Source organism: Palaemon carinicauda, chromosome 11 (genome assembly GCF_036898095.1).
Source record: "Palaemon carinicauda isolate YSFRI2023 chromosome 11, ASM3689809v2, whole genome shotgun sequence".
Classification (NCBI taxonomy): domain Eukaryota; kingdom Metazoa; phylum Arthropoda; class Malacostraca; order Decapoda; family Palaemonidae; genus Palaemon; species Palaemon carinicauda.
The window spans coordinates 109,728,226-109,749,607 of record NC_090735.1 but is presented as its reverse complement, the minus strand read 5'-3'; the positions used below and the strand labels follow the sequence as shown (position 1 = coordinate 109,749,607).

Here is a 21,382-nt window from a genome sequence, read left to right as displayed (position 1 = left end):
TGTATGTATATTTTATAAATATTTAATACAGGTAGTCGCCGACTTACGACGGAGATAGGGACCGAGAGGCTCGTCGTAAGTCGATTTCGGCGTATGTCGAACTAAAAAAAACGAAGTTTCCATAGATTTATTAAGCTGTGTTATGATTCGGCAATCATCCAGGTCATATTTTATCAATATTTTCTTAGTGTATATCATTATTTGATTTTCTTGTTCCATAGTATATCTTATTCTCTAATAAATCCCTATTGTATTCTATTTTTCAATTTCGGAAACTTTTGCAGTCAACAATTACTGTACCAACTTTTTTGTTTACCTTTGGTTGTGATCAGCTGTGCTGTTGATCTGACGGTCCCGCATTGCTCATACAAATGGCGTATTGTTTATATAATTAAGTAATTTATTTGAAATATATTCATGATGAATATTATACAGAGCACCAGAATGTTGCATGATATCATAGTTTTCATATACTTCGTTTATAGCCATTATTTTTAACCATACAAATATGTTCTCTCTTTTTCTGTGTGTACGTGCATATGTACGGCTAGTTCATTTTTAAAGCTTTATATAGTATTTAAATTTATTTTATTATTAAGCCTTCATATTTCACTAGAACTTTATAGTGTTTAAAAGTGGTTCAGTAAAGCATGTCATGTTCATGTGCTATTTTTCAATTTCGGAAGCATTTCAATATTCAACAATTACTTTGGTTTTACTATCGGTAGCAATCAGCTGATCTCCAGGTCACGCTACTGTACTGCGATTATGCGCACATACCATTGTTTGTGTAATTTTCTTATTCGAAATACCTTCATAATTAATCTCTCTCTCTCTCTCATTGTTTATGTAATTTTCTTATTCAAAATATCTTCATAATTAATTAATCTCTCTCTCTCTCTCTCTCTCTCTCTCTCTCTCTCTCTCTCTCTCTCTCTCTCTCTCTCTCCGTATTTTTATTTTTAATTCCCTGTTAAATGTTCACATTTCTTTTGAACATTATTAGAAATTCTTTGTATCATTACTCGATGTTTCGATTTTGGGAATATCGTAAACACATCAAAAGGAAATCACTTGATTTGCCATTCACCTTCCGCAAGAAATATGACGTCGTCAGACTATTTTTCTTAAATTTGCGGTAAGTAGTACTACAGTATTCTCATAACTACTAATACAGACCACTAATCGATACTCGGTGTTTCGATGATGGGAATACTGTAATAAGATTACTATGTAACACGATGAAAGGAAACCATTCGGTTTGCCAGAGCGCTTCCTCCAGAAATATGACGTCACAAGACGTGACGTAAACTCGACAAAGAATGACTTGCAAAATATGTAAATCCCTTTTCTTTTTTCTTGCAAGAAGTGAATGAAAATACTAACTTACCAAGCAAGAAGTGAATGAAAATACTAACTTACTAAGCAAATATATTTCATTTTCATAATGTAAAAGTAATATTATTTCTAGGAAAATATTTGTCCTATTAGTTTACTTTATTTAGATAAATATCGATCTATTACCAGGTATTAAATAAAACAGCGTAGAATAAAATTTACGCTACGTAGTACTCATGACAATCGATTCAGACTCATGAATTAGTTTGTATCGTTACTAGATATATCCATAATGGGAATACTAATATTAATCGTTAGCCTATTGGAAGGAAATCTCTGTATTGCCCGGTCGCTTTCCGCCAGTAATATGACGTCACCAGACATTGATATGAATCGGAAGATATTAAAACTTCTTTATATACTTTTTAATAAAAATAGATACTGTATATTATCAATAAAAGAAAATAATAATTTACCAAGGTAAATTAGTTTATTTTTATGCAAAAAAAAAAAAAAAAAGGATTACTTCCCAAGAAATATTTGTCCAATTAGCGTACTATTTCCGATAGACTTGTGACGTCATTACCCTGAAAAAAATTTGTTGTAATGTTGAATCGACGTAAGTCGCATAGGACGTAAGTCGAGCACTACCTGTATATAATGCTGATAGAAAATATAAATACTGTATGCATTACAGTTAAAAGAAAACATTCTCTCTCTCTCTCTCTCTCTCTCTCTCTCTCTCTCTCTCTCTCTCTCTCTCTCTCTCTCTCTCTCTCTCTCTCTCTCTCTCTCTCTCTCTCTCTTAGAAGATTTGTTATTCTAGATGAAGAATAAGAATTTATATAGAATTGTCAATAACTTTGCCTTCACATACACTAAATACTATGGCCTGTTACTTCCAATTCTCCTCTGTCCTTATACCCATGACAACTCAGATTACCAAACAATTCTTTTTCACTGATTACCAAACAATTCTTTTTCACTCAAGGTCATAATGACGCCACTGTAATTGTTTAGTGTTTACTTTCCTCTTGGTAAGGATAGAAGAGAGTCTTTAACTATGGTAAGTAGCTCTTCTAGGAGGACAACATCATCATATACCAAGGCACTTCCCCCAATTTTGGGGGGTAGCTGACATCAAACAAATGAAAAAAAAAAGGGGACCTCTCCTCTCTACGTTCCTCCCAGCCTGACAAGGGACTCAACCAAGTTTGGCTGGTACTGCTAGGGTGCCACAGCCCACCCTCCCCCGTTATCCACCACAGATGAAGCTTCATAACGCTCAATCCCCTTCTGCTGCTACCTCCGCTGTCATCCAAGGCACCGGAGGATGCAGCAGGGCCTACCGGAACTGTGTCACAATCGCTCGCCATTCATTCCTATTTCTAGCACGCTCTCTTGCCTCTCTCACATCTATCCTCCTATCACCCAGAGCTTTCTTCATTCCATCCATCCACCCAAACCTTGGCCTTCCTCTTGTACTTCTCCCCTCAACTCTTGCATTCATCACCTTCTTTAGCAGACAGCCATTTTCCATTCTCTCAACATGGCCAAACCACCTCAACACATTCATATCCACTCTAGCTGCTAACTCATTTCTTACACCTGTTCTCACCCTCACTACTTCGTTCCTAACCCTATCTTCTCGAGATACACCAGCCATACTCCTTACACATTACATCTCAAACACATTCAATTTCTGTCTGTCCGTCACTTTCATTCCTCACAACTCCGATCCATACATCACAGTTGGTACAATCACTTTCTCATATAGAACTCTCTTTACATTCATGCCCAACCCTCTATTTTACTACTCCCTTAACTGCCCCCAACACTTTGCATCCTTCATTCACTCGCTGACGTACATTTACTTCCACTCCACCATTTGCTGCAACAAGAGACCCCAAGTACTTAAACTGATCCACCGCCTCAAGTAACTCTCCATTCAACATGACATTCAACCTCGCACCACCTTCCCTTCTCGTACATTTCATAATCTTACTTTTACCCACATTAACTCTCAACTTCCTTCTCTCACACACCCTTCCAAATTCTGTCACTAATTGGTCAAGCTTCTCTTCCGCGTCTGGAACCAGTACAGTATCATCCGCAAACAACAACTGATTTACCTCCCATTCGTGGTCATTCTCGTCTACCAGTCTCAATCCTCGTCCAAGCACGCGAGCATTCACCTCTCTCACCACTCCATCAACATACAAGTTAAACAACCACGGCGACATCACACATCCCTGTTTCAGCCCCACTCTCATCGGAAACCAATCGCTTACTTCATTTCCTATCCAAACGCATGCTTTACTACCTTTGTAGAAACTTTTCACTGCTTGCAACAACCTTCCACCAACTCCATATAACCTCATCTCATTCCACATTGCTTCCCTATCAACTCTATCATATGCTTTCTCCAGATCCATAAACACAACATACACCTCCTTACCTTTTGCTAAATATTTCTCACATATCTGCCTAACTGTAAAAATCTGATTCATACAACCCCTACCTCTTCTAAAACCACCCTGTACTTCTAAGATTGCATTCTCTGTTTTATCCTTAATCCTATTAATCAGTACTCTACCATACACTTTTCCAACTGCACTTAACAAACTAATACCCCTTGAATTACAACATTCATGCACATCTCCCTTACCCTTATATAGTGGTACAATACACGCACAAACCCAATCTATTGGTATCATTGACAACACAAAACACACACTAAACAATCTCATCAACCATTCAAGTACAGTCACACCCCCTTCCTTCAACATCTCAGCTCTCACACCATCCATACCAGATGCTTTTCCTTCTCTCGTTTCATCTAGTGCTCTCCTCACTTCCTCTATTGTAATCTCTCTCTCATTCTCATCTCCCATCATCGGCACCTCAACACCTGCAACAGCAATTATATCTGCTTCCCTATTATTCCCAACATTCGGTAAACTTTCAAAATAGTCCGCCCACCTTTTCTTTGCCTCCTCTCCTTTTAACAACCTTCCATTTCGATCTTTCACTGTCTCTTCAATTCTTGAGACAGCCTTCTTTACTCACTTCACTTCTTTCCAAAACTTCTTCTTATTCTCTTCATATGAATGACCCAATCCCTGACCCCACCTCAGGTCAGCTGCCCTCTTTGCCTCACTTACCTTGCACTTTACTTCCATATTTTTCTCTCTTAAAGGTTACGTTACTTTAGTGTAGGATTGTATATGTATCTTTTGATACTTTACCTTTAGGTCACATTATGTCCCTCCCTCCTCCTCACTGCAGGTTGGTTTGTGTTTTTATCAAGAGGCCTGTGGCAGCTTTATTAGTAGTAGTAGTATGAGATCTCAAGGTAAAGTGGGTTCCTGAAGCACAGAGTGTGGATTCAAGCACATGAAATTTCGTGCAGTAATCATCCCGCATGGGTGGCTCGAGGATGGGAGGGTGTAGAGGGAGAGAAAAATTTTGATACTATTTTAGGCTGAGAACTTTGCACTTCATATATATATAAGCAATGTAACCTGCAAGAAAGTAGGTATAGTATAAAGATATTAAATTCTGTTTTCTTGTTAATTTTCTTCTAGTGCCAAGGGAAGCATGCTTGCAACAATTTTGGAAAATCTATAAGAAAAGTAAGAGCTCATTAAAAATATACTATTCATACATTTTATGAAAATGATTTTGTAGTTGTTCACTATGTGATCATAGGAACACCGAGATAAAGAATACCACTAGCAGTTCCTGAGTTGCAGGATCATTGGGAAAGAAGCATAGTTCTGTAGTTTATTTTTTGTTAAAAGCTTTAATCCATGGTACAACTCTGAAATTGATTATTGTAGAAATTGCATTCAAGAAAACAAATTGCATAAGTTTTTAAAGATTTTCCTGGTTTTTACAATTGGATGAGTATAGAAAACTAATATTAGATTCTGGGGTGAGGGTAGTGCATCAGTGCACTTCACAGCATGCACTATAAGCATTACATAAGAGGGTTTGCAGCAGCCCTAGCTGAACCCACATTTTAGCCTTCTGCTTTTGTAAAAATTTTCCCACTTCCTTTCATCTTATTGCCATGCCTCTTAATTTTTGCTTCATATTGCAACTTCAGGGGTTTTCCCCATGTTTCACACAAGTGCTGAATGGCCTTTCAAGCCCCAGAACCAAGCCATATGGCCCAGATTCTTAAATTTAACCCATTCTAATATTAGGTACCTATAATGTGGTTTGGTATTTTAAACTTATTGTTGTATGTAACCCCCCAAAAATGCTTTGTCAAAGATTTATTAATGTTTCCTCTCTCCCTTACAGCTTAGTGATGTGAGTGTATTAGAGGAGGTGCTGAGGATGGTGCTAGAAATATTAAACTCTGTCTTGACACACCAGTTATCGCATAATCATAACTTGGTATACACTTTGCTATACAAAAGGCACTTGTTTATACCATTTTCAACTCATCCCAACTTTCAAGATGTTACTCAGAACATTGATGTTGTCCTCTCATACTTGATGGGTCGTTTAGAAACTACCAAGAGAGATCCTGGGGTTCAAGATGTACAGGTATGAAAATCATATGGTTTGGTAAACATGGTTTCCTATATAGAACCTGATTACTCATTCATGTTTTTGAGAAGTATAGATGTTGCTGATAACTTTAATTTTGGATTGTTATATAGTATTCCATAAAGGCAGTGCTGTTAATTACAATTAGAACATATGGCAGATTCTGAAAATGATATTATTGTCATTGCAGGAATAACACTAGCTTCTATCCAAGACACCCTCTTAATGAGAGAATGCCTTGATGAAGTCATTGAGCTTCAGCACGGCATATTATTCCTGTGCTGAAGCTTGGTCATGGGCAACAGGGCACTCGAACTTGGGCATTCTTTTTTTTTTTTTTTTTTTTTACTTATAATTTTTTTCACTCTCCTTCATATTTATCAATGTCTACAACCTCGCTGTCAAAATTTTCCTATCCATTTCACTGTCCAGATCTTTTAGCAGACATCTTATCCGGGATTGGAATTTTTTTCAAAATCAATTGTGGGAGCTGTGGTAGTCTTGCCAACTACCCAATAATGTTTGACCTTTCAAACAGAAGCTACTACAATGTTTCAATTGTTTCAAATTTGGACACTTCTAAAGTTTGTAAAAATGGAAAAATGTGTAGCATTTGTACCAGATCTTACCATGAAGAGTGTACACTTAAGGCCAAGTGTTTGAACTGCAACTCAGACCATAAATCCACTGATAGGAGATGTAAGCTTTATAAGCTGGAAGAAGCTGCTCTCAACAAATCCAGTGTAGTGCACATAAGTGTGGGACATACCAAAAGACTACTGTTTAAACCAAACAGCTATGCAAAGTCATTGAAATCAAGATAAAATATACCACATGAGACACCAAACCCACCTAGTACTGCCAGTAGTTCCAAGGAAAAAATACATAATTTAATAATAAAGTGTTGCCTGTCAAGGCAAGCACATTGCCTTCTGAGGCTTTGCCATGGTTTATTAAAACTGGGGCATTGCCCACCTCTGTATAACCTTTGTCCCCATCACCAACAATAGTACTAACCGCTCTCAGGCCATGTCCTTGCCTAATTTGATGGAGGTTCCACTTGAAACCAAGCTACCAGGTGCACCTGTAGTGGGTAAGGTGCAAAAACCTGGTAGCTCACCACCTGTTAATCAGAAAAGAGAGAGACTTCCATCTTTCTCGCCCTCTTCCATAAGAAACATCAGAGTTATGACATCAAATATGTTTTGTCTGTTGATGTTTCTGATCAACCTGAAAACGGTTTAAATAAATCAGAAATTCAAGTTGAGGTCCACCATCCCCCCCTCAACAATTAGATCAAAAGGATAAAAATAAAACACAAATGCAAAACCAAATCTATCAAGACCTTCTAATAAAACCATCTGAAAATATTGTTATAGGTAGTAGGTTGGTCAGAGCACCCGCCACCCATTGAAATACTACCGCTAGAGAGTTTTGGGGTCCTTTGACTGGCCAGACAGTACTACATTGAATCATTCTCTCTGGTTATGGTTCATTTCCCCCTTTGCCTACACATACACCGAATAGTCTGGCCTATTCTTTACATATTCTCCTCGTACACCTGACAATACTTGAGATTACCAAACAATTGTTCATCCAAGGGGTTAACTACTGCACTGTAGTTGTTCAGTGGCCACTTTCCTCTTGGTAAGAATAGAAGAGACTCTTTAGCTAGGGTAAGCAGTTCTTCTAGGAGAAGGACACTCCAAAATCAAACCATTGTTCTTTAGTCTTGGGTAGTGCTATAGCCTCTGTACCATGGTCTTCCACTATCTTGGATGAGAGTTCTCTTGCTTGAGGATACACTCAGGCACACTATTCTATCTGATTTCTCTTTTCTTGTCTTGTTAATTTTTTTATAGTTTATATAGGAAATGTTTATTTTAATGTTACTGTTCCTGAAATATTTTATTTTTCATTGTTTCCTTTCCTCACTGGGCTATTTTCCCTGTTGGAGCCCCTGGGCTTATAACATCGTGCTTTTCCAACTAGGGTTTTAGCTTAGCAAATAATAATAATAATAATAATAATAATAATAATAATAATATAAAAAATTGCTAATGGGAAGGCTTCATCTCAGGTGTATTCCAAACATAAAATATGGTTTTTCCTCCATTTTGCAATGGAATTGTCATGGTTTAACAGCCAAATATGAACTTAAGCTTCTCATTCATGAGCACTCCCCCATAATTATATGTCTCGTGAGAGCAAACTTGATCATAATACTCCATGTCCTCATGAGTATATAAGGTACAGGACACCATATGATTAACAAGTAGGGAGAAATGGCGGAAATGTTCCCCAAATATCTTTATTTATTTGTACATCTCTGCAGGCAAAGGTTGTACTGATTGATATAGGAAGAAAATACACCATTTGTTCTCTTTACTTGCCTCCAAATGACATCATCTCATATGATAATTTAGTAGAGGTGATTCAACAACTCCCTCAACCTTTTCTTTTACTTGGAGATTTGAACGGTAGTCATCTTTTATGGGGTGATGCTTTAGTAAACACCAGGGGCAATATTGTATCATCAATTGTAGAAAATGAGGATGTCAGACTCCTTAATACAGGAGAGTCCACACACGTTCATGTTCAGACAGGTACTCTGTCATGCATTGACCTTTCGATTGCAAGCTCTAACTGCATTCTCGATTTTGATTGGAGGACATTAGATGATTGGCATACTAGTGATCATGCGCCAATCATTATAAACACCAACAATGGTCCCCTTTTACAAAGATCGCCACGATGGAATCTTGACAAGGCGGACTGGGTTAAATTTCATGAGCTAAAGGAAATCTAGGGGAGTTCAGAACAGTTTGAAAGGGTTGATGATGCCATAGACTTACTGAATGGAACTCTTCATGTTGTTAAGGTGGACAGGAGTCATTACTTTCACAACTGTACAGGACCAAAGTGCTTGGACATTTCCTGGGATAACAAATCTGTCAGTTTGGTTGCATTGACTTCTTCCTTTCTGAGGATAAGTATCCTATTAAAGGACGAGGGTTTGTATTTGTGTAGGAACAAATCACAATTGTTTAAAGTAATTTGTATTTTTACAAACCTGAGTCCTTTAAGTTTCATTTCCTGCCTCAATCACACTGCAAGTCCAAAGCTGGTCAAAGTGGAGGGCTCAGTGGCCTCTAGGTTGGGCAAGACCTCCCGTCATCAGTCTGTAGATACCTCCACTTTGTTAAAGTATACTCTTTAAAGGACTCTGGTCAGTATGATTAGGAAAAATACAATTGTCTTTAAAAATTTACAGTTTTTGTATTGCATGAAATAGATTACAGGTATTAGCATTCTTTAGGCCTAAAACCTAGTAATCCTCTCTCATTACAGTAGATAATGACCTTAGGGGAAAAAAAAAAACTTTCAACATAAAGTAGGTGTATCAGATTTGTCATATCCTTAAAATAAGCTACATGAGTAAGTGATAGTCTTTGTTTTATGTTGATATAATTACTGTGTTGCCTTTTTTTCTAGGTCAGTTGTATTTATTTTAAATGGTAGATAAACTGAGAAGCTGCATTTTCTTTCATTTATTTCCAAACCTTATTTTTACAGGAGGTTATTCAACAAGGAGTGCTCCATCTGCCAAAGGACCGCCTTAAAAAGTTCCCGGAATTGAAATTTAAATATGTTGAAGAAAATGAACCTGAGGAATTTTTTATTCCTTACGTTTGGACTTTAGTGTATCAGAGTTCTGGGTTATATTGGAACCCTGAATCAATATGTATCTTTGATCCTTCTCAACCAGATGGTTAATGGAGTATCACCCATTGCCTTGGTTAGTCTGTGTTGTTGTGATAATGGTAAGATTATATATTTTGATTTAAGGAAATTTTCATTAATAAAAAAAGATTAGATTTTACAGAAAGATTCGGGGCCTGAAATACGTTAAGCAGGACTTTCAAGTTAGATTTTTCTGTATTCTATTCTTAAATATCATATTTGTATTTTATTGTTGCTAATAGTTCTTTTAATACAAACTTTTATTTGTTTTATTTATATGTTATATAAATATTATAGTGCTTCATAAAATCAATTTTTTATTAATCCCAGATTATGAATAAGTTTTAATTTACCCTAGAAGTTGCTGCTACTCAGGCTAAGCGCTGATAAAAGATTTTGCTTAATGTTTGGTTTTATTTTTAGTTATAGCATTTTTAGTGAGCACTCTCCTCCGCTAATAACTTAGGATTGAAGCATTCATCATCAGTTCACTTAAAAGAGAAGCAAGTAACACTTGATATGTCAGATATTTACTAAAGTACATTTGTTTCAGAACACTTGAAACTTGGGAGAGTAGGATTCATGTGGTTAACAAACATCATAAATATCTTGTTGCACTTCTATTTTCACTATTCTAAAATGTAATTTCTCCTATCCATTATTGTAGCACTTATGTGCGTTTTGAATTATCATGAATCGTAAGAATGCTATATTTCTTAATTTTCCTTCACATCTTTTGCTGTTCAGCATGTGTAGTTTTGAGATAAGTGAGTTAATAAGTCTGTATCTAGGAATAGGGAATGACTAACATATTTCAAGTGATAAAATGTATAACTTATTCTATATTTCCTCTTGTTTACAAAAAAAGAAAACTTTAAAAGTCAAGATTAGATTATCTAGCCGATTTTTTCCATCGAATACTAAAAAGCAAACTGGTGCTGAGGCAGTCATGCTATATAATTTCAGATTATGCAGTAAGCTAAGATTTTAAGTTATTATTTTGTGTTGATAGATCTGTTAAAGTACTCTGTTAAAAATGTTATTCTTAGTTTTGACTTTATTTGCAGTTCTTTGAGAATTTGGAACTAAGGCTGAATGTTGTTCTTTGTTTCAACTCTATTTGCAGTTCTTATCAAAATTTTTAACTATTGCTGCTACTTCTACATTTATTTGCTTATGAGTAAGCTATTTTGTTCTATTGTGTCCAAAGAACACATGAGTGTCGGCAAGGTAGGTGACTAAACTTCATTGTATCAAATTCTATTTTCAAGATGATATATTCAGTTATGTAAGAACGTGCATTAGAATACAAAGACATTGCTATAATTTCAAAAGTAGCCCAACATAGTGGAGTTTCTCTTTATGCAAACTTCTGTAGCAGTGGGTTATTTTAGCATCTGTACATAATTTACATAATGTTGATATATTTTGACTTGAAGTACAGTAATTGAAATTTTGCCCTCTCAAAATAGCCATCAAGAATTCTTGAGTGACCTGTTGGGCCTACTACTATTGGTACTACGGTGTCAAATTGAATCTCAGGATAGACAAAATTTCAATATATTTTTTAATATCGTAGAAATAATTACCACCATAGATATTTTTAATACAAGGGATCTGTAGAACACTTCAATTAGTTTTTCCTTTTTACATACCCCACAAAACTGTTTTTCATGTTTGAGAGATGATTGCTATTTCAAAAGCATTTGTTTAACCATTCAAGTCCATACATAGCCCCTACTTTTAAAGACTATCTTTTAGAATATTTGAATGACTCTAGTGACGATTTGTATAAAATTAGATAAAAACAGCTTTTACTATATCTTAGATTACTTTAAATGTCATTGAATATCTTATAATTTTACCCTTTTATAATCAACGTTAAGATTGCTCAGTTTTGTTACTAATACATATAGCTTCCTTAAACCAAAACCGTTTTGAAACGGAGACTATTAAGGTTGAAAGATTGCTATAGTAACTGCCACAACAAAATTTTGACATTTCATACAGTTCACATTTTGATAACCTAAAAACGATTCGTATGGATATCATTTATATAATTCGTCATGTCTATGGTAATGTTTCTTATGTACAGTATATGTATACAGTCTATATATATATATTTTTTACTTTTGATAATTATGGCTATGTTATTTAACTAAGTAAGAAAAATAGTTTCTGGATTAATGGGTTGTAGAGGACTACTTGTTACAAAGACTCCTTTCTGTAACATATTCAAGTGCATTTGTACCATATCAGTATTTTATTGATTTTGTGCTGTGTTGCCTGTTTTTTTTTGCTAATATTTTGCTGCTAGGCTGACATCTATCTGAAGATAAAAAATTCTTCTGTTACTTAAGTTATACAGAATTTTTATTTTAAAGTTAATGAAACTCATAACAAGTTACTGTTATTGAAAATTTTAGTATAAGGAAAATGTATTCAAAGTAATATTCACTGGTCTTATTCAACTTTAGCAAAAATTGCTTGACCCTTCATTGTATTACCAGAGATATAGGTTTTGTAAACCTTTAATTCCCGAGGCTTTATTACGACTGTTATTATTTCTGTGAACCTCCCCTGATGTTCATATTGCATCTTTTCCAGAAGCTCAGTTTATAGATGTTTACCCAAAAAACTTTATAAAAAAAAAGTTCTGATTTTCTTTCCTTTCAAAAAATACATGGCCCCAGAAAAAGTAATGAAACAATCTAGTGTTTAATGGTATGTAGTAAACTAAGAGTTGCCCTTGCAGGTGCCCATTATTTTTCATTGTTCTGACGGGGCCATTACTTGAATGTAGAGCAGTGGGATCCAGGTCGGCAACCCGATTGTAGGCCTGTGTGCTATACCCAGTCGTAACCCGCTAACTACTACACTGTCGCAGTGTTTTTATCAAGATGTCCCCCTTCCAGATTGAGATATGTGTTTATTGCATTTTAAATTAACTTATCTGCTTGGTTGGTTAGCATTTCTGTACTGTTTAAGGAAAGCCCCTGGATACGATGGAAAGCCCCCGATTACAAAGTAATAATTGCCGAGATGATACTGGCTGAAAAGAAGGTGACCCCCAGAATACCTACAAGATTATTTTGTAGAATGTGGCATGGAAAGGCAAAACCTAATGAATAGGAACTAGGAGTGTGGTGAAAATGGCAAAAAAAGGAAACCTGACTGATTTCAATAATTACTGGGGCATAACACTTACATCTGTTATCAAGAAAATATATAGTACAGTATACTTATTTTAAAGAGACTGAAGAGGATTGATGAAAAGCTGAGAGATGAACAAGCAGGATTTTGGAAAGGTAGAAGTTGCACTGACCAAATTTTCATTCTGAGACATGTACAGTAAGGTATAGAATATAGAAATCTACTTTTAATGGCATTTTTGGACTATGAAAAAGCCTTTGATAGTGTGTGCTGGCCAGTTTTATGGAGAGTCTTGTGTTGTTATGGAATTCCGCTTAGATATGTAAATTTGATTAAGTCTGTTCATGAGCATAGCAAGTGCAAAGTTAATGCTTGTATAGTCCTATCAAATGAATTTCCAGTGAACAGCGGAGTACTCCAAGGGAATGTGTTGTCACCTATGTTGTTTATCCTCCTCATGGATTTTGTAATGTGTAGAACAGTTGGAGATGGTGGAGAAGGATTGAACTGGATCGGTGATAGGAAATTAGAAGACCCAGAGTATGCTGATGATGCTGTCCTTATTAGCAGAACACCATAGGATTTGCAATGCTTGCTTACCAGAATGCATGAAATATCTCAAGAGGTTAAGCTGAAGATAAATAGAAGAAAGACAGAGATGATGAGAATAGAGTATGCAATGGAAGATGAAATATCATTGGAAGGAGAAAGGATTAATAAGGTAGAATCATTTAAATATTTAGGAACTATGATATCCATTACAAGGTCTTTAGAATTAGAGTTCATTAAAAGATTGTAAAAAAGCAAATCAGACAATGGTGAGGTTAAGTAGAATTTAGAAATCAAATCGCCTGAAATTATATATAAAAATCAGGCTATATATCAGTTTAGTGAGATCAGTGTTACTATATGGACATGAGTCATGGTATGTAATGAAACGATCTCCAGTAGATTTAATAGAATTGAGAACAGAGTCCCCAGACTATTGGGAGTTTAATGGTAGGACAGGATTAGAGATGAAACTATAGAAGATTACTCGAGTGCCAAGTGTGAATGAGATCATGATAAAGGGTAGATGGAGATGGTTTGGGCATGCTCTTTTAACTCCCCAAGAGAGATTAGTTCACCAAACGTTCAGCTGGGCTCCGCAAGGCACTAGAAAAATTGGAAGACCCAGGCTTACATGGCTGAGGACTATGAAGCCGGAAGTAGGAGAGGATGAATGGAATAGTATTGAATTAAAAGCTCAAGATAGAGACGACTGGCGAAATCTAACCGAGGCCCTTTGTGTCAATAGGCGTAGGAGGAGATGAGGATGATGATAGGGAAAGCACTGAGTTTTGAATACTGTATTGTAACCGTTGTGAGGAGTAAGATATCTCATGGTTCTTATCTGAAAATATGTTTAAAGTTGATGTTTAAGGACACTTTGATTTTCCGAGGTGGCAGACCGAGATGGTAACCTGTTTCCTTACTTCTCACCTCCTGTTAAGCTAAGTACAGTACCTGTAAACCTCTTCTTACAGTAATCCCTAACATATCGCGGTTAATGGGGACCAGAACCGACCTTGATAGGCGAAAAATCGCGAAGTAGGTTCCCTCCCTTTTTTTGAATACGTACATTTATATGTGTACATGTACGTATACAGTATACATAATAACAATAAATGCATATTAACCCTATAAATGCATATGTTATCATTAGAACATTAAAGAATCATGTAAATAAATATTGATAATATAAATTATATACTGTACATAAAATAAAGTACTGCACTGTATAAATACAGCTAAAAGTTCCACGCGGCAAGACTAAGCAACACAAGCGAAGCGAGAGAGAACAATGAATGCGGTCTCCCTTCGTGGGGCGCACGGCAGGGAGAGATGCTGGGTAAAAAGTCTCGGCGGCTCGGCCAATCAGTTTGCGAGATTCTGGAGCCGAGATGGCCAGCGAATCAGAAAGGTGGATTTCAAGTTGTGCGCCATCTCCGTGTTGATACCTGATGTTCTACTGTACTCTCCCTGCCTTCTGCTAGCGCCTGCGTAACTTTCGCACCATTTTCTCTGATTTTTGATGAATAGTTTTGAAAATCCGCGATGCACTGAGGCCGAGAAGTGGTAAGGGATTACTGTATTGTTTAAATGCTGAAATGTTAATGAAGATATTTTATTCCTCCATTTATAAAATAAGTGCTCCTTATGTATCTATTATTGTTTTTTGGCTAACGTGACACCTCGTAATTTCCTCTTGACTAATGATTCTCTTTTTGTATAAAAATTCACTAAATCAGCTTGATTGTATTTTGTTTGAATGGCTGGGTGCGTAGTTCTCTTACAATTTTGACAATTAACCCATTTCTTCCTTTTCCTTAATAAAGTAAATGTTAGTTATTCTGACACGAATACAAACCTTCATTCTCTACATAGGAAATTGAAAATAGGCAAGCTGGAACACAGCCATAAAACCATATAACGAGATGTCAACAACTGGTCCGGTTGTTCCCAGTGGGTATTATTATTATTATTATTATTATTATTATTATTATTATTATTATTATTATTATTATTATTATTATTATTATTATTACTTGCTAAGCTACAACCTTAGTTGGAAAAGTGGGATGCTATAAGCCAAAGGGCCCCAACAGGGAAAATAGCCCAGTGAGGAAAGGAAACAAGGAAACATAAAATATTTTAAGAAAAGTAACAACATTAGAATAAATATTTCCTATATAAACTATAAAAACTTTAACAAAACAAGAGGAAGAGATATTAGATAGATTAGTGTGCCTAAGTGTATCCTCAAGCAAGAAAATCATGGTCAGAGGCTATGGCACTACCCATGACTAGAGTACAATGGTTTGATTTTGGAGTGTCCTCCTAGAAGAGCTGCTTACCAGTTTAAGGTAAATCCCCCCCCCCCCTTGTCAATTCTACCATGGAAAATTCTACCATAGGTAAATTCCACCATAATAGACGTAAGAAAATTAGATTGATATAAAATTGATTTAAAAAGGTTAAAAAATGAATCAATTTCTTTGCAAATTTCATTTAAAGATTAGAATAAAAATGATGGCAGTCATATTAGAAACTGTATTTAAAAAAAATATTCCAAAAACATTTATTTCAAATTGTAAGCAATAGCCCTTAAAAACTAAAAAATTTCCATTCTCATAATTTTCAACTAAATTTTTCAATTGTGCATTAATAACTTGATACATCGTTTTGGATTTCGAGTCTTCGCGTTGAATATGTGCTATTTTTGTTTGGCATAATCCTTCCTCCTTTTTAAGGGAATTACAAAGTTTAAAAAATTGGGATGGTTGATGTTATCAAGGATTGCTATGCATTATGAAAACCTTCAACTGCATTGTTTGATCTTGGTAAGTCATTTAGAACTCATTCACGTACATTCCAAAGTTTAGTAGGGGTGTCAGTATCTTCAGATAAATCTGAAAAATTGTTGACGTCGTCTTTGGTAAAAATGCTAAAGCACAAAAGCACTTTAATTTTACCTGGAAATTTTGTGTGTGTTGTATCTATGACTTTCACCAAGTGCACAGATCTTTTGCCAAATAGATTCCCTAAGGTGAAAAACATAGCCAGCTACTTTGGAATGTGGAAAATGGGAAACAAATGAATTATGGAGAGCTTGTTCAAAATCCACGAGACAAGTTACCGGCTTACAATTCTCTTTCAAATTACGAATAGAAGAAAAAAGACGATAATATCAGGATTCGTTTTTCTCAGGAAGTAATGAAAATAGCCTGGCACACATGATCCTCCTATACTACATGTAGAGTTACTAACTGACACCAACAACTAGGCAACACTTTAAAAGTTCCATCCCAGGTACAATTTCTACAAGTTTTTAAATCATCCAAGCCTTTTCTGAAGAAAAAACTAAAATTCTGTTTGGGTCGTTAATACCACTATTGAAGGCCAAAAATGAAGAACCATTTTCCAAGTACTTCACCGTACAACAAATTTAAAATCCTGACCTAGAAGTTGGAAGCGCTGGAATTCCTAAGGAATGTTGCCTCCAGTTATGTATGGTACGTGCAAGTCCAGAAATAGTGTGTGACTGTGCTTCTTCATCAAGATTTAGTACACCATTAGCTATCACTTCACGAGTAGACACCATGCCTGTTCTTATTACCTCGCTCTAAGAAACTGCCTTTCAAGTATTAACGCTTGCACCGGTTGCTGGGTGATTATGGGATCCAGTTGAAAGAATGACTTAGTGTTCAGTACTGTTGAAAATTGTATTGATTCTAGCCCAACAACCTTTATAAAAGTGTTCACAACGCCAATATATTTTAGTTTTTCTACTGTTATCTGCATGGTTTTCATAAATATAATTTTCTTCATCAGAGTACTTTCGTTTATTTTTCTCGGATGATATAAAGGTTGCCATGTTGAGGGCTTCCAAAGAGTAACTGAATAAGAAAATGGAATTGACAATTCATAAACAATTTGAAAGAAATGAAAGGGAGAAACAATCGACATTTAAATGACTTACGAAACAGTGTAGTTTAAGAGTTGTAAACAAGAAGCGTATTTTAATTGTTGTGAACAAGAACCGGTAAAATATTCAAAGTGGAATTTTCCTTGGTTGAATTTACCTATGGTGGAATTTTCCTTGGGGGAATTTATCTGTCACCTGCCTACAATAGCTAGAGAGTCTCTTGTACCCTTACCAAGAGGAAAATAGCACTGAACAATTACAGTGCAGTGATTAACCCCTTGGGTGAAGAAGAATTGTTTGGTAATTTCTGTGTTGTCAGGTGTATGAGGACAGAGGATAATCTGTAAAGAATATGCCAGACTATTCGGTGTATGTATGTGTAGGCAAAGTAACCAGAGAGGAGGATCCAATGTATTACTGTCTGGCCAGTCAAAGGACCCGATAACACTCTAGCGGTAGTATCTCAACGAGTGGTTGGTGGCTTAGCCAATCTACTACTGGCCCGTAGCTCACTCTCAACAACCCCATTTAATTTTAGTCGAGGTTGAGAGGTGATATTTTCTTCCATGCTCTGAAACTGGCTTAATAAAGACTAATAATTTTGCTTTCTCTTTTCAGGTATAGTTGTTAACCTTGAGGTTGCCGACATACGGTTGTGTTCTGGCAAGATGGAGCAGCACATTTATGTCAGGGGTAGAGATAGATCCTCACCTGCTTTTCCCTTCTTGCAGAAAACACTCCTGCATGGAGGCATTTTTATGAGCCTGGTTTTAGGAGTGATCATCCCAGTGGGAACAATATGGCAGGAGGAGGAAGATGCCTAAAAGGGATTCTTTGCTTTCTGGGTCTTTCACAAAGCCCAATAAATCACGACGACTTCCCCCCTCTCCTGGTATTCTCCACTTGGTCTCCTCTCGTTCAAACGGACCAGGATGCTTTTCCTGTCTCCCCTAGCGAGAGGGCGAAAGCTTCCTCCCTGCAGAGTCCACAGCTTGAGAAGCCTTGCGTCTGCACTGGCCTTTACTGGGACCTATGGGTTCCCCATCAAAGGACATGCTTCTGCAGGACAGTTCTTTCCTTTCTATTGAAGATGACTTTGGCACTCCCCCCTCTAGAGGTGACAGGAGGGATTCCCTTCTTTTAGGTCTCACCCCTTTGAGGTGAGCTAGCATGCTGAGCTTGCTCAGCGAGAGGATAAGCTTGCTTGTTCTTACCTTGGTAGGGCTCAGGCGAGCTTTTCACCAGTGTTTGCACCCCTCAGGAGAGTTCACATGCAAGCATGTTCGCCTGAGTGTTCCTCCAGCCCTCTCATAAAGAAGCTCAACATGAAGAAGGTCTTGACCATCCCCCTTCCAAGCATGCTGACCCTTCTGAGACCTTCGGCAGGCTCTTTCCCAAGCATGATAGATTGCCTCAAACTGTGACTTTTAACTCCTTTTACCCAGGTAACGCCAGCGCAACTTGTCCCCCCGGGCTTTATAGCATTTCGGAGCTAAGATCCGGGGAGTTGCTGATGATTCGCTTAGCGGTCATCCAGCAGATTGGTTGGTTGCTGGCTGTCTCGCAAAACTCGCTGAGTAGCTAGCGGGCATAGGGAGTTGTGTTCGTCATCGCACTCATCTGGGTGGATTGAGAGCTTTACTCGCCATCTGCTTGCACATACCCTTATGTGCCTAGTGCTCACTCTCAACACTTTAAGCAGCCATTGTCTGTTCAGCCAGACCTCGATTCTCAACCCCACACTCATGCGTCTTCTTTTCGTGCACCTGTGGCACTCACTCTGCAAGCGTGAGCCAATCAATCATGTACTCTCTGGCGCACACTATGCCCCTATAGTGCGTGCTCCTGCTCACACTTTACAGGCCATATCCGGCGAGACCCGTTCCCCTTCTGGCTCCAGCACACAAACATGCTATTGGGGAGCACTTTTCCAGGCGGCAATGTCATCTGGAAACAGAAGTTTAAGCCAAGGGTCCAAGAACTTGAACCTTTTTGGGAAAACCTGTGTGTTTATCTCATTAAGAGGAACCCTAGACAAAGGAGAAGAGACAAGTTATGCCTCCTCCAGGTGGCACCTTTTACCCCAGGACTCATAGGGGATCGAGATCTCCGAGGGAAGTCTTGTTTGTTGATTCTTATAGACTTTCGCATATTGAGATCGTAGAGAGGTCTCCTTCTTCAAAAGCCTCACAACCGGAGTCCATCCTCGAGACTAAGGAGCAAAAGGAAGACGCCAGCATTTTTTCCTCCTCCAGGGGTAAGGCTTGTGAGAGGAAGGACGTTAACACTAGCAAGGAATTGGGTTTCCAAACTTTTGGAGATTCTAGTCTTCTGAAATAAGTTCAATAGACTGTAGCCTGTCTTTCATCTTGAGATGCCAGAATCAATCCTCCCAGGCCTCGCTCCCCTGTGGCAGCATCTGAATATGATGACGACCCATCTCAGTCTCAACCGGGGTTTGAATCTATAGATGGAAGAATATACTGATTCTTACAGTTCCATTGGTGAGCTTCCAGCTCCGGCCATCCCAAAGGCTTTTGATGAGCAGAGGGCGAGTCAGAATCTATCTTTTTGCAAGTTATAGCTTGCATGAGTAAATGGTCTCGGTGAGTGCCCTTACTCCTCTCATAAAGGGAGAGACACTGCTATAGATATCTTATGCCATGCTCCCAAAACCAGGAAACCACGTTTAGAACTTCCTTTGTCTAAACTTATGTCTATTGCAATTGCAAATTCTTATTCCAGTGGGGAAAGACTGCAAGAGACCAGAATTTGTTGAATCTTGACTCCAGCCTTCTCAGAGGCATAGATCTCCTTTCTCCTTTTTCGGATTTGATACTCTTCACTGGCACATCAAAAGAAGGGTGCGGGCCTCAGCTGCTACAGTACATGGCCTCCAGACTGTGGGCTGAATCAAGAGCTCCTTTGCCACATAAACCTCCTGGTATTGAAAGCAATATTCCTTGCTCTTCATTTCCAGCATCTTTTGTCAGGTCACTCGGTAGTGTTGATGAGCGACAACACGACCTCCTTGTTTGTTTAAGTATGTCACATACTTGAACAAACAAGGAGGTACTTTTGCACTGCAACTTTGCCAACTAGCCATTGAAATCCTGTAGTGGACAGAGGAGCAATGTGATCTCCATGTCAGCATGTTTCATACCAGGCAAAAAAATTTTTAGTCGACAATCTGAGCAGGAAGACTCAGATAATTGAATCCTTAGATAGTGAACAAAGTAATAACTTTATGGGGGCTTGTCAGTAACAGACCTTTTCACAGCGTCCGTAAGCTGAAAACTTCCGGTGTACTGCTCTCCAGTGCTGGAGCCACAGGCTGCATTTAAGAATGCCTTTCAACATGCGTGAGACAATCTGGACGTATACTCGTTTCTTCCGTTCTGCCCTCCGAGGAAAGTCGGCAACAGGGTCAGATCAACGACCAATGACTGATAGCTCTGCTATGGTGACAGGCAGAATGGTACCCGGATCTTCTACTGCTGCTGTCGGGAGTTACCCCTCTTCCCAACTTGTTGCATCAACAACTCTCCGAGATTTTTACAAGACAGTCGCATCTCCACGACTTCATGCCTGGAGGTTATCGAGCATTTCCTCACACAGGGTTTTTGTGACCAGTGGTGAAACCGATGTCTGGATACCTCCGAAAGTCTTTGACTTCAGTCAATCAGGCAAAGTGGGCAATCTTTTGATGCTGGTATTGTGGAAGGGGTGTCTCTCCCCTCGTAGTCACTATCCAACTAATTACCGAGTTCTTATTGTACCCCTGAGAGGAAAAGCTTTGTTCAGTGTCGGCCTTCTAAGGTTATCGCTCGGCCTTGACTCAGGCCTTTAGACTGAAAGGAGTCAACATTTCCTCTTCGGTGGAATTGTCTATGCTCATATGAAGCCTTGAGCAAGTTTCCCTTGAGTTGGAGGTTGAACCAGCTCCATTAAACGTTACAGAAGTCTTGCGTTCCCTTAAAGAAGTCCCATATGAACCATTTAGTCAAGCCTCTGACAGAGAATTGACCAGAGGGTCAGTGAGCTACATGGTCGTTCCTACGACAACACCCATTCAAGGGGATAGGGGCATGTTTCGTTCAACTTTGTCCCTGATTT

The 21,382-nt window shown here is 37.8% G+C and overlaps 2 protein-coding genes across 3 annotated transcripts in view; both read left to right on the top strand.

Annotated features, from left to right (window-relative positions):
- LOC137650116 (dymeclin) overlaps window positions 1-11,730 on the top strand; it is a 243,632-nt gene extending 231,902 nt beyond the window's left edge. For both annotated transcript variants that reach the window (XM_068383247.1, XM_068383248.1), the window contains exons 11-12: window positions 5,650-5,898; window positions 9,478-11,730. In XM_068383247.1, the coding sequence (XP_068239348.1) occupies window positions 5,650-5,898; window positions 9,478-9,678 (450 nt within the window). In that variant the 3' untranslated portion in view covers window positions 9,679-11,730. The remainder of the gene's footprint in view (window positions 1-5,649; window positions 5,899-9,477) is intronic.
- Window positions 1-21,382, top strand: part of Uba1 (ubiquitin-like activating enzyme 1) — a 472,916-nt gene that overhangs the window by 365,398 nt on the left and 86,136 nt on the right.